The sequence below is a fragment of the Sander lucioperca genome, chromosome 3, assembly GCF_008315115.2.
Source record: "Sander lucioperca isolate FBNREF2018 chromosome 3, SLUC_FBN_1.2, whole genome shotgun sequence".
In the NCBI taxonomy this organism is placed as follows: Eukaryota; Metazoa; Chordata; class Actinopteri; order Perciformes; family Percidae; genus Sander; species Sander lucioperca.
This window is the reverse complement of record NC_050175.1, coordinates 16,513,728-16,528,771: the sequence shown is the minus strand read 5'-3', so window position 1 is coordinate 16,528,771 and position 15,044 is coordinate 16,513,728. Positions and strand designations below refer to the sequence as shown.

The 15,044-nt window shown below is 37.6% G+C and overlaps 1 protein-coding gene across 1 annotated transcript; it reads left to right on the top strand.

Moving 5' to 3' along the window:
- Positions 1 to 3,695: 3,695 nt before the first annotated feature.
- On the top strand, positions 3,696 to 12,241 carry LOC116060488 (excitatory amino acid transporter 3-like). The gene is made up of 13 exons (XM_031314057.2): positions 3,696 to 3,984; positions 6,733 to 6,873; positions 7,481 to 7,573; positions 8,444 to 8,555; positions 8,691 to 8,733; positions 8,837 to 8,902; positions 9,017 to 9,198; positions 9,576 to 9,683; positions 10,249 to 10,371; positions 10,552 to 10,746; positions 11,371 to 11,505; positions 11,704 to 11,823; positions 12,118 to 12,241. The coding sequence occupies exons 1-13, from the start codon at positions 3,867 to 3,869 to the stop codon at positions 12,203 to 12,205; spliced, it is 1,524 nt and encodes a 507-aa protein (XP_031169917.1). The 5' UTR covers positions 3,696 to 3,866; the 3' UTR covers positions 12,206 to 12,241.
- The last annotated feature ends 2,803 nt before the right edge of the window (positions 12,242 to 15,044 follow it).

Sequence of the window (15,044 nt, the reverse complement as noted above, 5' to 3'; positions counted from 1 at the left end):
GGGGGTGTCTTAACTGCGTGTCAATCACTGCTCATGCACACGCATTCATTCTCCCTTGTGGGGGGAGGGGCTTAGAAGACGGTTTGGGCTTTAGCAGAAAGTGAGAAGTTGTCGATGTTCAAATTCTTTGGCTAAGTCCTGGATCTTCACAATCCTACCTACAGCACCTTTAAATACTCGGTCATTTAGTTAACATTTGCCATTTCTGTTAAACGTGTCTAATGTGTTTACATCTGCTGAGTCCTGGTTTGATGGAGAGAGACCTTTCTCTGGGTGGAGAACTGATTTCCTATATATAGTATAGAGAGTGTAGTAGTGGATGCCATGAAAACTGCCCTAGATAAACCCCGTATCTCACAAAGGTCTTAATTGTCAGGATGTAAAGAAAAACCTCTCCATCAAAGAGAAGAGATCGAGTGTCTTACTTACTATATGCATTTATAACAGTTTAAGATAAAACTGTATTATCTTCCTCTCATGGTGTGTCACTCACGAACACCTGAAAATCTGTTTAAGATATGAGGTTGTCATGGGACGTATAAGGAGTAGTAGATTGATTATTGTTTTTATTTGCACATGACATTGTCGTCTGGCTGGTTCAGATGACCATCACTCACAAAACCACTTATTTATCTTCTAGATGATTTTAATTATTTATAATAGGAGGCGTGTCGAGTGTAGGTGGTTAAGAAAAGAAAAAGATGCATCTGTTTGCATGTCATTTTACATCAGGTAGGTTTTTCATCTCTTTTATCACCATTGTTCTTAAGGAGGCTTTGACAGAGAATTTATTTTCTAATTGTATAACCTAACTCTTCTGAATACCAATGTCTGGGTTGTTTATTTTCATTCATTTTCCCTTTTCAGTTCCTGAAAAAGGATTTGAAACTGGTGAGTTTGTGCTACTGCTGTCATCATCTTCACACACAGATTGCTAAAAGATTCATGTTTCTTACATCTGTAAGCATTGGATATATTTTCATTTGTTTTACCCAATTGTTTTTTATAACAGTATGGCTGAATAATTTGACATTATTTGATTGATATTGCAATTGGGATATGATTTACAATATTGGATGAAATGATAATTTTTGCTTCATTATTCTCAATTTCATAAAAAAAAAAAAAAAAAATGTTAAAATGATTATAGTGTGATTTTTGTTATCGAGATTCTTTCTTAAGTGTGCAGAATACAATTTGTACTACAATACTTAATTCAGAATGGTATTATGACGATATCCTGCAATTTGGATATTGCGATTTCCATAAAAGTCTGATTAATTGTTCTGGCTTATTTAACAGAACATTCAGAAATGAGTGAATGAAAAGTCATGTTTTTTGTGTACGAATCAGTACTGTGTACCACTGTTAGCCTGAAAGAGGTGCTTTATGTCCTGTTTGATGAACTCTTTCACTTTGTTCTTACAGATTGTAATAAGGAGATGGGTTTTTTATTTTTTTGTTGTTCCTATATTTCTCCTGTTAAAGCCATTGAAAAAAGTTATTTGTGAGCCTCTATTCTGTCTCCTGCATTAATACTGGCAGCTTCTCTTGTTCATACAGTTGGAATGTAATGGTATGCATTTTGAACCTGAACTTCTATGTTAGTGTGCAGAGCTTAAAAATGTACAGGTGAAAGATGGGTTAAAGGAGGATGTCTGTAAGTCACTATGGATTTGATTGTCTCAATCATAGTAGCATTACATTTAGTCAGGATGGCATAGTTTAGCAGAAACGACTCATGCCTTTAAACAGTTGGCCAGTTAATATGCTGTGATCACGTTCAAGGTTTTCAAGTTTGATCTTCAGATAAAAAACCCCTCTTATGTACAGCCAATGTACTCATCCAGAGCAACATGTGAAGGGTATTATGAATAGACTAAAATTTTCAAGGGCTATAGTCACACACTTTTATATTGCCATTTTTAAAAGCCCTGCAGTACATTTCCATATGCCCCTATTGTAGTCTTCTCTGACACAGGATGCATGTTTAATTAGCTGGAAAAGCAACCCGCGTCATTAGTCTCTTAGCTAAAACGTTTAGATTTTGACACATGTATTTCATTTCATTTATTTAATTTCATTTATTTATTTATCTCGAACAATCAACAATGTTGCAAGACAAAAAAAAGAAATTTAAATAAAACACAAACAATCAGAATTTAACAACAACAAAAAAAATATAAAAAGGATTAGTTCAAGAAGGAGCAGGCGGAAGCAAATAGCTTATTTGGTCCTGCCCCTTATTTCACAAAATCATATTATTAAAAAAGTAAATGGATATGCAAATACAGCATACAATCTTTCGGTCTTACAAAAACTTACAACAATACAATAATATACAACAATACCTTTTAAATTACAAATTCCAATCCTATGTTTCAGTTTATTCTTTTCTGTATTGGTCAAGTAATGATGTCTTGAATCTATCAATTAATTATCAAGTATTAATTAAACATATTGACTAAAGTCAGGTGGTGTGTTGAGAGGCTGTTGTGGGTTCGGGAATTACTTTGTTGGGATGTCAAAGACCAGTTTGATGAAAAGATTTAAATGTGACTAAAATAAAAATCAACTGCTTCCATAGACAGAGAAAAAGTTGTATGATTCATGGTGTTAGTCCCACTCAATGAAAAAAAAAAAAATACTGTATGGTCCCAATATATGAAAAAAAATAAGCCTTTAATAAGAAGGATCATTGCCAAGTGATGTTAGGATTGACTGTAAGGTGACTAACCTAAGCTTGGGTCTGATCTGGGAGCAGGGAACAGACTTGTCTTGGGACTTAAAATGGAAATTGTTGCAACTTGCAGTGACCTTTTCGCACATTTGTTCTCTTCTGGAAAGCGGCACCTGAATTTTGCCTCATTGTAACTTGAGCTGGGTTGGTATGTGGTGGTTAGGATCACTCTTAATGACAAGAAACAGCCGGATGGAGACGGAAAACTTTTAAGCAGCACTTTATTGTTCTCCACACCACAACAACATCAACCCTTTCTTTTTTCTCTCTCTCATGTAGTTGAACAAACCATATCAGACGCTAGCAGAGCTTAGACTGAGGAAAATGTGTGAGAGAGAGGTAGATTCTGGATATCATAACTGTTGAAACTGACTGAAAGTATAGGTCTATATAGTACTTTTTTAGTATTAAAAACAGCGTGTAAGCACAAATATGTAAATAAACTGTACAAACATTTTAAATATATTTCAGTAAATTAACTCAAATATATTAAGTTGTAAACCTTACATCTTGTTGAATGTTGAATTTTATTTTTAAATCCTGAAAGTAATTGACAGACACAGAGCTTGTCTAGGTCATGTACAGTATGTCCTCATGCCCAGTTCAGCATTTTGAGGATGAGAGAGGATGATCGTATTCATGACTTAATATGGTGTAGAGCACCTCATTTAATTTAGAGGACTTTTACATCGTTCTGAGGAAATATGTCGTTCAACCAGGGGAAACCTTTTGAGACTGATTGTCACTGGACAGGAAGGGTATGAAAATGTGTAATCTGAAAAGTTTAAGTAGCCTAACTAAAGCTGCCAGTAAAGGTACATGGGAATACAGAGTACAAGTAAGCTACGTTACCTCGAATTTGGAATGTATAGTAGGCTACTTGGGTAAGGTTAAATGTACATAGTTACTCGCCACCTCCTCATATTTGTCTCAACGTTCTATTGATTAAATTTGGTTTTGAACCAAAACAGCAGGTGTATCCTGGTGATGACTTACACAATATACATGTAGCTAGGCCTTTGCGTTAGTTTCTGTGGTTAGTTCAGTCATAAAGGTCCACTTAATCAAGTGTTTCGATAGCTATAGCTAATTGCATGTTGTTTAGTTTTAGTTAAACTGCACGGACATGGGGGAAAGTCAAGAGGATCCGACTAACATCAGAAACGGTTGCAGTAGGAAGAGCTGCTGGAAATACATCGTCCACAATGTATTGCTGTTTTCAAGTCTGGTAGCTGTTACCTTGGGTAAGTTTTTTAATGACAAAAACACGTAAGGGATAGCTAATGTAGAGCGAGCTACTTACCAAATAAATAATAATTTGACACAAAGTATTGATTTAAAAATGATTTTATTGATTTAAAAATGATTGTATTGCTTCCGCTAAAGAAAATAGTCCGTTCATTCTTTACGGTTGAAATCCTGCGTCCATAGCAACGTAAACTCTGCTGTTTAATGCAACCCTCAATCTGTCAATCAACACCAGTGTCTCTCCCCCCCCCCCTCCTTGCGTGGCATCAGACTGGTGTGTGTGTGCCGACCTTGTTCCAGCTACGAGCTACCCGATAGCCAGCTGTTTTCAGCGAACACATTTCTGGCAAAAGCCACCGGTCTGACACGTATGTTGTCCCCCATTACGCTGTGCTAGTAGTCGTATACTTTACTGTGAAAATGAGTCGGGCTGTGATGGGACGCTGCCCTGCTATCGCTAGCTAGCTAGCGATAGCTAGCTAGGTGGACAAATTAATTTACCCAGCTGCTGTTTTAATCACTGCGGGTTGACTCAACATTAGCTGAGGCGTTGTTAAGTGAGCTAGCGGCCTATCGGCTGCTGTAATTCACATTAAACTGAACATTTCCGTTGATGGTGAAGAGAGACCAACTAAATTGGACTTATTTGGGAATATTTATGTTGACGTTCCTGTCCTCATCTCGTTTCCTTCATACACAGCCGCTGCAGTTGACACACCTGCAAACACGATGTTGCAATGCTGTAACTAATCAGCGTTGTTGTCCCTACGGCTGAAGTTACTGCGTGGCGATCATAGACTTCACCAGATCTGTTGTCATTGCCTGTGTTGTAGGACAGGAGTTGCTCCACGTTTCCACACATTTTGCCACAAGCTGATAAATGAAAGAAGTCCGGTTGACTTCGGGTCACATTGACCCGTTTTAAATTTTTGTTTTATATTAGAAAATATGGGACGTAGAAATGAGCGCTGAAAATGTGTAGAAGAAAAATTTAAAACGTTGGAAAAAACAAAAAGAAACTGTGAAAAAAGGCGTCAAAAACGTCGAGAAAAAAAGTGTTTTTTTTCAAGGTCGACGGGATACAACACAAAGGTTAATAATTATTAACCGGACTTCTTTCAGCGGATTGATAGGTGTCCTCCAGAGTGATCAGAACTACGTCCATGGCGACGCTCTGCTATGCATGGAAACGGTCTGTTATTCTTAGCAACGGTTAGCAACCAAGCCGTGTAATAATAATTGTTAGCTACAGGTATTTTCCAACCCACAATTAAATAAACACCAATTCAACAATTATTTAAATCCACACAAAAAGACCCAAAACTCACAGCCAGTGACAACATTTTGTTTTGCTTTAGCACATCAGCATTGGAAATTAAGCCACATTATGTATTATGTTGCCTGGGCAACGCATACAATGTGTCATGCCACTATGGTTTTTTTGAAGTTAGTCCCTTTAAATATTTCCCGTAGCATTTAGGTGACATTTGCCACATCCCAAATAATATAAAACATTTTAATGTGACTGATTTATAATTTTTGTTGAGCACAGCCTTGCAGTAATTAATTGGTAATGGAAGGTGGGGTATTATCTATATTCCTGCAGACAGTTAATGGCATGACAACAAATATATAAAGTCATGGAAAGGTTGAATGAATCTGAGGCACTGAAGATTCTCTTAGCTATTATAAGTTATAACAACATGCTTACACATTTCAGCCATTAGGTCCTTCGTCATTAAGACCTTCGTCAAGGCCTACAGCAACACAAACTTCAGCCTCTAGAATGCCAATGCTGTACACTGTCCTTTCTATGCAAATGAGCTTCATTGCAAAAAACATTCCAGTTCGCAAAGATCAGATCTAACAGCTACGCACAGTTACAATGAAATTATTAGTATCTTCAGAGAGTTGGTGGTAATGAAGCTCATTTATAAAGAGTGTCCTCCGCTTCAAATCATGCCATCTTCTTTCACAGTCTGAAGGTTTTTAAAGAAAAGCAACAGCACTGGCAGACTGGGATATTACATTAAATTCCTTGCTTGAAGTTTAGAGGAATGCCTCTGTCGGTCAGGACCTGCAGCTCACCATCTAAACATTTAATTTTTTCATGCCTTCATCAAGACTGGCATCAATGGCTAAAACACGTAGGCATTTATAAGTTAATAGCCAAGAGATATTAAAGGCTTATAACCCTTATCAGTGCCTCAGATTACTTCAACTATCTAAACTAGGATCCCCAAACTGAAGAGCACCAGAGAGACACCTTTTACACACCCGAGCAACACTCAATGCAGACTATTCAAATTGTGACTGAATATCAAGTGATGGATTGGGATTTATTATTGTGTGATTTCTGTTTGATGTAAGTTTTTCAGAGCCATTAGCCTAAATGTTTTTTCTTCTTTTTTTCAATTTGTTGATGTGGTAGATGTGTTTGAAAGCCCAATTGCTTGCCAAAGTAGCCTATGCTTTAAGCTCAGTGTTACTTATTATTTAAATGTTTGAGCTTCACTGTGCAGAGTGATGTAGCGTTACATGCAGTTTGTTTCACATACATCTGATTAAGGGGAAGTTTCTCTGTGCTCACCCTCAAATCTGAGCTCAAGATGTTCATGCAAGTATCATTTTTGTGAAAAGGGGGTTTAAAGTTCTGCTTTTGTGTTAATTCTATTCCATTCCTATTCTCATGCATTTTAAACCTTGTATTTGTTGTAATTATAATATCTCTTATTTTCACACAGGGATTGCACTTGGCATGCTTATCAAGACCTTCCATCTTTCAGAAGTTGACAAACTGTACATCGGCTTTCCAGGAGAATTACTCACGCGTATGCTTCAGTTAATGACTATTCCTCTAATTGTGACAAACTGTGTGATGATAGGTAAGCTAGAGGTGTATTTCTTACTCTGTTAACGTTTGCATCAGGTTATCCATGGGCAGGGAATGTAAAAGGGCCATACAGGTGATTTGTCAGATGTAAGCCCATTGCCTGTGAATTATGTATGATGTACATCAAAGGCACCTTGTTAGGTCTAGCAATTATGTTAAATCCATTCCCTACCTCCTAAATCGTTTGCAAAGCCTGTTTCATGTTTTAAAAAAGCCATATTGTTTTGGCTTGTAGCCACAGGAAATATTTCTTTCTTAGAAGGTAGTCCCTGAAAATGTTTTTTTTTTCATATAGTTGTAACATTTATACATTTCAAACAGGTAGTGAGTATCTGGATAATTATTCACGTCTGACACCAATGTCTTACAATTTGGCAATAGCATGTTTAATTGCTCCTCATGGAAGTTTTATACAGCACACTGAAGCTCACCTTTTATTTTTGTAATGTTACTTTTCAACTGTGTAATTGTTATGTCACTACCAATCCATTATATTGCAGTGGTGTATGTATGTACTCATATATGACTTTGTTGGTCCTCTAACCTTTGTTTTGAATAGTATGTTTTTATATATTTATAATTTATTTATTTATTTATAGGAGTTTCTGGTCTGAGTGCTGACACCTCCAGAAAAATAGTTGTGCGTGCAACAGTGTACTTTGTCTCAACGACTCTTCTATCTGTGACTATAGGTAAGAGAAATAGTATTACCTTAAAGTATATTTTGGTTATAACGTTTTTGTGCACATTTACATCATTATTGAATATAATATAATGCAAAGCAACTTTTAATTGCTTGAAATCCCTCTCTTGTTGTATTCAAGTAAATGTCATCAACGGTCACAGTTATTTTCACCTGTTATTTGTCATATTGTATGTGTATTAATTAGCATAAAAATTAATACTGAGTCTGTTTCTGGTTATAAAAAGCCATAGAGCAACTTTAATCTTAAAGACAAGAAAACTTGCACATTAATGATAGTTACGTAGTTATGGTTAGAAGTCCCTTGGTCAGAAGCTCTTGAATGCAACAAATGAGACCTTTCTTTAGACTAATAAAGGACATCATTTATCCAAATGTGTCTCAACATTCAATTCTTGGACTTTTCATGGTATAATTACTTACTAAAAAGTTTTTTTCTTTCATTATTTTGGTTATTAAGTAGCCACAACCCACAGCAGCAGATGTCAAAGCAGATCATGCACTACATCTAGCATGTCCTTATTTCTAGTAGAACATTTTTATTTTATTCAAGTTTTTTCCAATTGAAATACAAAAGTGAAAATCACACAAAGGTTTTCATAAAAAGGAAATGAAATCAAAATAATTTGTTGCATTTACAGCCGTGCCCCTAATCTAATTGGAACAAACTGACTTTCTAATAATGCACCAGTTTGGTAATTGTTTGTTTTTTTCTCACAGTTTTATACAATGTAAATAACTTTGTGACTTCATTTAGTAAAGCACTATTTAAACAATTTTTATTAATTCTCAGTTAATATCGAACAGCTTTAGCATGCCATTTTTGCCGCTGATGTCCAACCTTTAATATGTGTTGTAGGATTAATACTGGTACTGCTGGTCAAACCTGGGGCACCTTATGTTTTTCCCCATCATGAACCAGAAGATGAAGAAAGGTTATCCATAATCTTTGACTTGCTAGATCTAGTGAGGTGAGAGGAAAGTGAAACTACATCTGAGTTTGGGCTGAATGTATTGTATGGTTTGTCAACATGTACAGGCTGACTAATATTTTACTATGCAATTTCATGATGGTTGATGGTAGTGTTTGACTATTCTTTATATAGAAACATGATGCCAGAGAATCTGATTCAGGCTGGCTTCCAACAGGTGTGTTTTTCATTCAGATATACTATATAACACCCGTTTCCTCGCTTTCCATGAAGGAGACAATGTAATATTTATGTGAGCTCATTATTTTATCTTTTCTTAGTACAAGACTAGTGTTCTGGAGTTTGAAGATCTTGAAGATCTTGATACAAATTCTAGCCTGACAACGGTAAAATTTTCCCCTTATCACTATGATGACTCTCTTTTTTGAAGTGCTGTGGTAATTGATAATACATGAAGTTGCTCTCAGACAATGCGATTAAGTTCCCCCATCTTGTTTCAGAATGCCACTCAAACGCAAGTTGTGGGTCGCTATGTCGATGGAGCCAACACACTGGGCCTGATTGTGTGCTCCTATGTTTTTGGACTGACCCTCAAGAAGATGGGAGAAAGAGGCAAAATTCTGCTGAACATCTTTAGGATCCTCAACTTAACCACAAAATATGTGGTTAAGTTGATTTTGTGGTAAAGTGAAACAGCATAATTGATATAAAATGTGGAATAAGAGAATTCCATATGTTAATATGTAATTTAATTACAGAAATAGAGTAAATATCATGCAGTGTAGTAGAGTGTTTATGCATGATGTTTAACCTGTATGTGATATGGAGTCTTTTCTACTTGCAGTATTGTCGATTAAAACAGAAACTTGTCATACTGAAAAAAACATTCCAGTATATTTTGATTTTAGTGAACATTGCTTGTGTTTTTAATACTTTTCAGATAATTATGCATGGTTTTAGTTTTTTCTTATTGTTATAGTAATATATGTATAGACAACTGTCCCAAATGCTTCATTAGTTTTTGAAGTATTCCCCTCCTTTCTATTGATTTTTCTCCAGGTACTTGCCATTAGGAGTTCTGTTCATGACCGCAAGCTATGTTGTTGACGCTCAAAACTGGAATACTATCTTCAAACTAGGAAAGCTCATGGCTGTGGTTGTTATTGGGTATGTTCTCCTTTCCTCATTTAGCACTGGTACCAAAATACCAATTTGTTCGTACATTTAGTAGCATGTTACGACCTTCGTGCTGGTGTAGTGACTCTCAAGGCACACATAGGAAAAGATGAGTGTGTCTGATACCAGTCAACAAACATCTAGAATACTTTGAGTGGATGAGGCCAGCAAGTATGGCCAGTATATTCCCTTGCAAAGTCATGGCATCATCTGCCAACTGCTATTTATAGACACAATCCCTGATACGGATGTCAACCAAAGCATAGACGTGCCGTCTAAACAGTTTTAAAAAAACGCTGTCACTTCCAAAATGATTTACAGGTCTGTTAGTGCAGGGACATTACTACATGACATCAAGTTTTAAATTATTTCTACCACTGTTAAAGGAAAAGCAGCAGCAGCAATAAAACATACATATATTTCCGATGAACAGTTGTCAAACACAGAAAATCAAAATTTTCATCCATAAATAGCAAATAAATAACAACTTTAAGTCTCCTACTAATTTAATTTTATCAGTATCCATATTCATTGCATAATAAATTGTGTGTTTCAGGCTCCTAATACATGGATTAATAGTTCTACCAATGCTCTGTCTTCTGGGTGCGAGACGCAACCCCTGGTTAGTCTTTAAGGTTTTGTTTCCTGCCTTAAAGACTGCAGCGGTCATGGCGTCCAGGTAAGAGGATATTTGAGGGCTTGTTTCTCAGTTTTCTGATGTTAGCTCTGTGTGTTCATCACCAGTGCTTATTTTTTTATATTTAGCATTAAAGCTACTAAATTCTTTAAAGGAGATTTTACTTTTATGATGTCTTTTATATAATTAGTGCACTAAATAAGCATGCATTCTGTCTCCAAGCTCTGCCACACTGCCGCTTACTTTACAATGCTGTGAGGAGAGAAACATGTTTGACCCCAGGATCGCTCGCTTCATGCTGCCCATTGGTGCTTATGTCAACATGGATGGAACTGCCCTCTATGAGGTGGTCGCAGCAGTTTTCATTGCCCAACTCAATCGTATCCATCTCGACTTGAGCCAGATAATCACCATTGGGTAAGTCGCAGTTATTGCCACTCTCTCTGTTCTGTAGAAATGAGAAATAAATGATCATAGAAACAATGTAAATATTAACATTGACTAAGATTTAGAGCTGGGCAATATATTGATATTATATCGATATCGAGATATGAGACTAGATATCGTCTTAGATTTTGGTTATCGTAATATGGCATAAGTGTTGTCTTTTCCTGGTTTTCAAGGCTGCATTACAGTAAAATTATGTCATTTTCTGAACTTACCAGACTGTTCTAGCTGTTCTATTATTTGCCTTTACCCACTTAGTCATTATATCCACATTACTGATGATTATTTATCAAAAATCTCATTGTGTAAATATTTTGTGAAAGCACCAATAGTCCGACAAGACCGACAAGATGGTTGGGGGAGGGGGTGGGGGTTAATGACAATTAGTGACAATTAGTCATGACAGTGACGGAAACATGGGGAGAGGGGCGAGCTTGCTCTGTTTTGTTGGAAATTTACTTGAAATGTCAACAGAAGTAACCATGAAGGAACTCATAGTGCACCTTTAAGACTTCAAAAGTATGTGGTACAGTTTCATATTGCTGTGTCTTCCCTCTAGTCATTCAATGAAGAGTCTGTTTGTTTGCTCTGCAGAGTGACATCAGCAGTCGCCAGCGTATTAGCAGCAGGGATCCCAGCGGCAGGAGCGGCAACCACCCTCTTTGTTTTGACTGCAGTTGGCTTACCTGCGACAGACGCTTCCATCTTGGTGGTTGTAGAATGGCTCTTGTAAGTTCAACCTGTAGTTTAAAGTCACAAATGTACAAAAAATAATCTCTAATGAGTAGTTTTGGCAGGGATTACTACAGCTGTGTTTACTGCTTTTCAATTGTGAGGAGCCAAAATTGAAGAAGTATGATTTAATATATCAAACAATACCGAAGTGAGTGTATGTTCTGCTTTCATAGTGTGATTTTTGTCTTCCAGAGACCGCTGCAACACTGTTGTTAATGTTTTGGGAGACTGTGTTGGCGTGGCAATGGTCAACCAACTGTCCTTAAAGGAACTGAGCGAAATGGAGGAGGAACAAAATCAGGGCAGGACAAGGTGATATTCTAGATGATCTTTAGATGTTTTTGCAGTTTCCTTTTTTTTTTACCCAGTTCATTTGTAGAGATTGTGGGGGTTTCCATCATTTCTTTCAGACTTCAAAAAATAAGTCAGATAAATAAGAAAAAGGTTTTAAGACATCTTACGTCAAAAGTAACCAGGCCCATTGGACATCAGACATAGATGTTATGGCGGCAGCTGGAGACTGTCCAACATATACTCAGTTTTTTTTTTTTTTTTTTACAGTTTGTATCACACTATTGATGGTTGTGTTGTGTTTTGTCTGACTAGGTTGGCTAATGATGCTGGGGATGAGGACTACCATTTCAGCAGCTCTTTTAAGTCCCTCCATACACCGGCAGAAATGTCTTCACTCTAAGACTATATTAAAGCAAAATAAACAGAATATAATAAACAGAGTTTTGGGTTTATATCCCCCCCCATAGTCACAAAAAATATTGCACCCATTTTTCACAAGGCACACATATATGATGAATATTCTAACACTAAAATGACATTTTCCAGAAGGACAAATAAGGAGCAAATTAACTTAGTTCGAGACCTGTTTTCTGTCTCAACAACAAACTCTGGCAACACGGATAGGCTAAAGTCAGCTAACGTTTTCGAATGCCACAGTTAAATTAAATTATGCAAATATATCTTTTCATCCATTTCACTCATAGACTGTTAATATTTACAGTCTATGTGTTCACTACACTTCCAAATGAGGCCGCGCCCACTAAGGAGATAGGAAGTGTGTCCCGTTTCATACCTTTGAGGACAGTGTGTAATGGGCTATCTGTCAGACATCATTTCACAAAACATCAAAAAAGACAGTTAAGACTAAAAAACAGAAAGGAGATGAAGAAAAAGTAAAAAAAAAAAAAGACTTTGGTAATAATGATGTAAGGTAGATTCAATTTTCTTATTATTAACAAGTTCAAGAGACTGCATTAAAATAAAAAAATCCATCAGAAAAACTTTTAGATTAGATTAGATTCACGTTAATTGTCACCGGGATGCAGAGTAAGAGTTCAGTAGGGTGACAGCCGCAGGAAAGAAGTTTCCTCTGAACCTGCTGGGTGCGGAGAGACCTGAAACGCCTCCCGGAGGGGAGTGGGGTGAACAGGCTGTGGTTGGGGTGAGAACAGTCTTTGATGATGCTGCGCGCCTTACGCAAGCATCGCTTGCCCTGGATGGCCTCGATGGAGGGGAGTGAGGAACCGGTGATGCGTTGGGCAGTTTTCCCCACCCTCTACAATGCTTTCCGGTCATGGGCAGAGCAGTTGCCATACCAAACTGTGACACAGTTGGTGAGGATGCTCTCGATGGTGCAACGGTAGAAGTTCACCAGGATTCTGAGGAGACAGGCGGACCTTCTTGAGTCTCCTCAGAAAGAAGAGATGCTGGTGAGCCTTCTTGATCAGGGTAGAGGTGTTGAGAGTTCAAGAGAGGTCCTCAGAGATGTGGACACCCAAACTTGAAGCTGGTGACACGCTCCACCTCAGTCCCGTTGATGATAATGGGGGTGTGTGTGTGTCAGCTTTAGACTTCCTGAAGTCCACAATGAGCTCTTTGGTCTTCTTGGTGTTGAGAGCCATGTTGTCGACTTGGCAAATTGAGATTTGCGTTTATATAATTTGCTAAGCAGCATCATGAAATGTATCATACAATTCAATTGCTTTCAAAATAGCTTGAAATAGGCCTATATTTCCATTTCCGTCTAAAATGGAATATAGAATCTGAACAACTAAACAAATGTGTCCGTGTTTCAGGTTTACAATTGCAAAATATATTTCAACAATGTCAGTTAATCTTGACACCAATATCTCTTAGAAGGGTAAAAACTTCATGAGTAACAGGTTTTAGTGCATTTAACAGCCTATTTTTTTTATTTACTGGCGTAAGGCCTAACCACAGATCTAATTCTCTGTAATTAAGTCAGTCTTAAGTTATAGAGATTATTTCCCCCCATTAAGAATACAGATAGTAATAGAGAATCTTTAATGACATCGGGCGTTTTCGTTTTTCCCGAAGTTTTTTCAACTCGAGACGTTCAAGGCGCTCCGGCAAAAAAACACGATGCGGCCAGCAACACAAAAGCAGCAAGCAAAACTCTTCACTGTCATTGAAAACAATAACAAAAGCCGCCCCAGGCTGCCAAAACGCACTCTGTGTGATCGGGGCCTAATCTTCTTAGTTATTTATTCATAGACATACATTCCCTGTAGTAGAAGAAACAATATGAAAATGTCATGTATATGCAAGGGGGTAAGCCTCTCCTTGGACCGCGAACCTCCTATGGCGCCATTTTAATGCTACAAAGCGATCACCCCCCGTTAGCATCCCATTAACTGCCATTCATTTTGGCGTCACTTTGACAGCGAATAACTTTACATCTGAAGCGTTTAAAAACTCTATTTGTCCATTGTTTATTTCTAAAGAAACACGACAATGTATAAAAGGCTCCATTACCTTGTACTTCACGTTATGGCTCCGTAGCAGACGTTTTTATAAAAATAGGCTAACGATTGTGTCATAACCACACAACTTACTGTCGCATAGTAGAGGAATTACCGTATAGTACAGGAGAAGCGCGCAGGCAGTTTCGTCTCACATTAGCTGTTTAAGTGCAATTACTAATGTTAACTAGCATTTTATTTAGCAATAATTAGCCTGTGCCTATGTTATCTCCTTACATATACCTACGCTCTCCGTCTCTGCTAGATTGGGAATGATTCAGATTTCTCTTGGCACAGCTACCAGGAGACTTACAACTTTCAGACACGTTGCTCCTGTCACATTTACGTCGTCTCTCTCAGTTGGAGACTGCGCAGTAACGCTCAGCGCTCACCGGAAAAGTGCTTCTAACGGCCTTCACTGGTCTCTGTCCAGAGCAACGGGATCTGTTGGTTCATTCTTATATACAGTCTATGTGTATGTGGCGCGTTCATGCCACCTCGGAATAACACGGACCGCCCCCTGTGATTACGTTGTTTTTCCGACTACCAGTGTTCACATGGTTAGGATCAGAGTGATAGAGAAGGCTCTGGTTAGGATGGTCGGGATGCGTGTTCTTCTTCTTCTGTTATATTGGCGTTTGGCATAACAACTTGTTGCATGACTGCCACCAACTGTTGGGCGTAGCCTAGAGCATCAGGTGTGTGAAAACCATAGACTGCATATAAGAATGGACCAACAGATCCCGTAATATCATG

Coding starts and splice junctions, on each gene's coding strand:
- LOC116060488 (XM_031314057.2), top strand. CDS start 3,867: ATGGGGGAAAGTCAAGAGGATCCGACTAACATCAGAAACGGTTGCAGT. Junction 8,734..8,836: donor TTCAGGCTGGCTTCCAACAG/GTGTGTTTTTCA, acceptor ATCTTTTCTTAG/TACAAGACTAGTGTTCTGGA. Junction 10,747..11,370: donor AGCCAGATAATCACCATTGG/GTAAGTCGCAGT, acceptor TTTGCTCTGCAG/AGTGACATCAGCAGTCGCCA.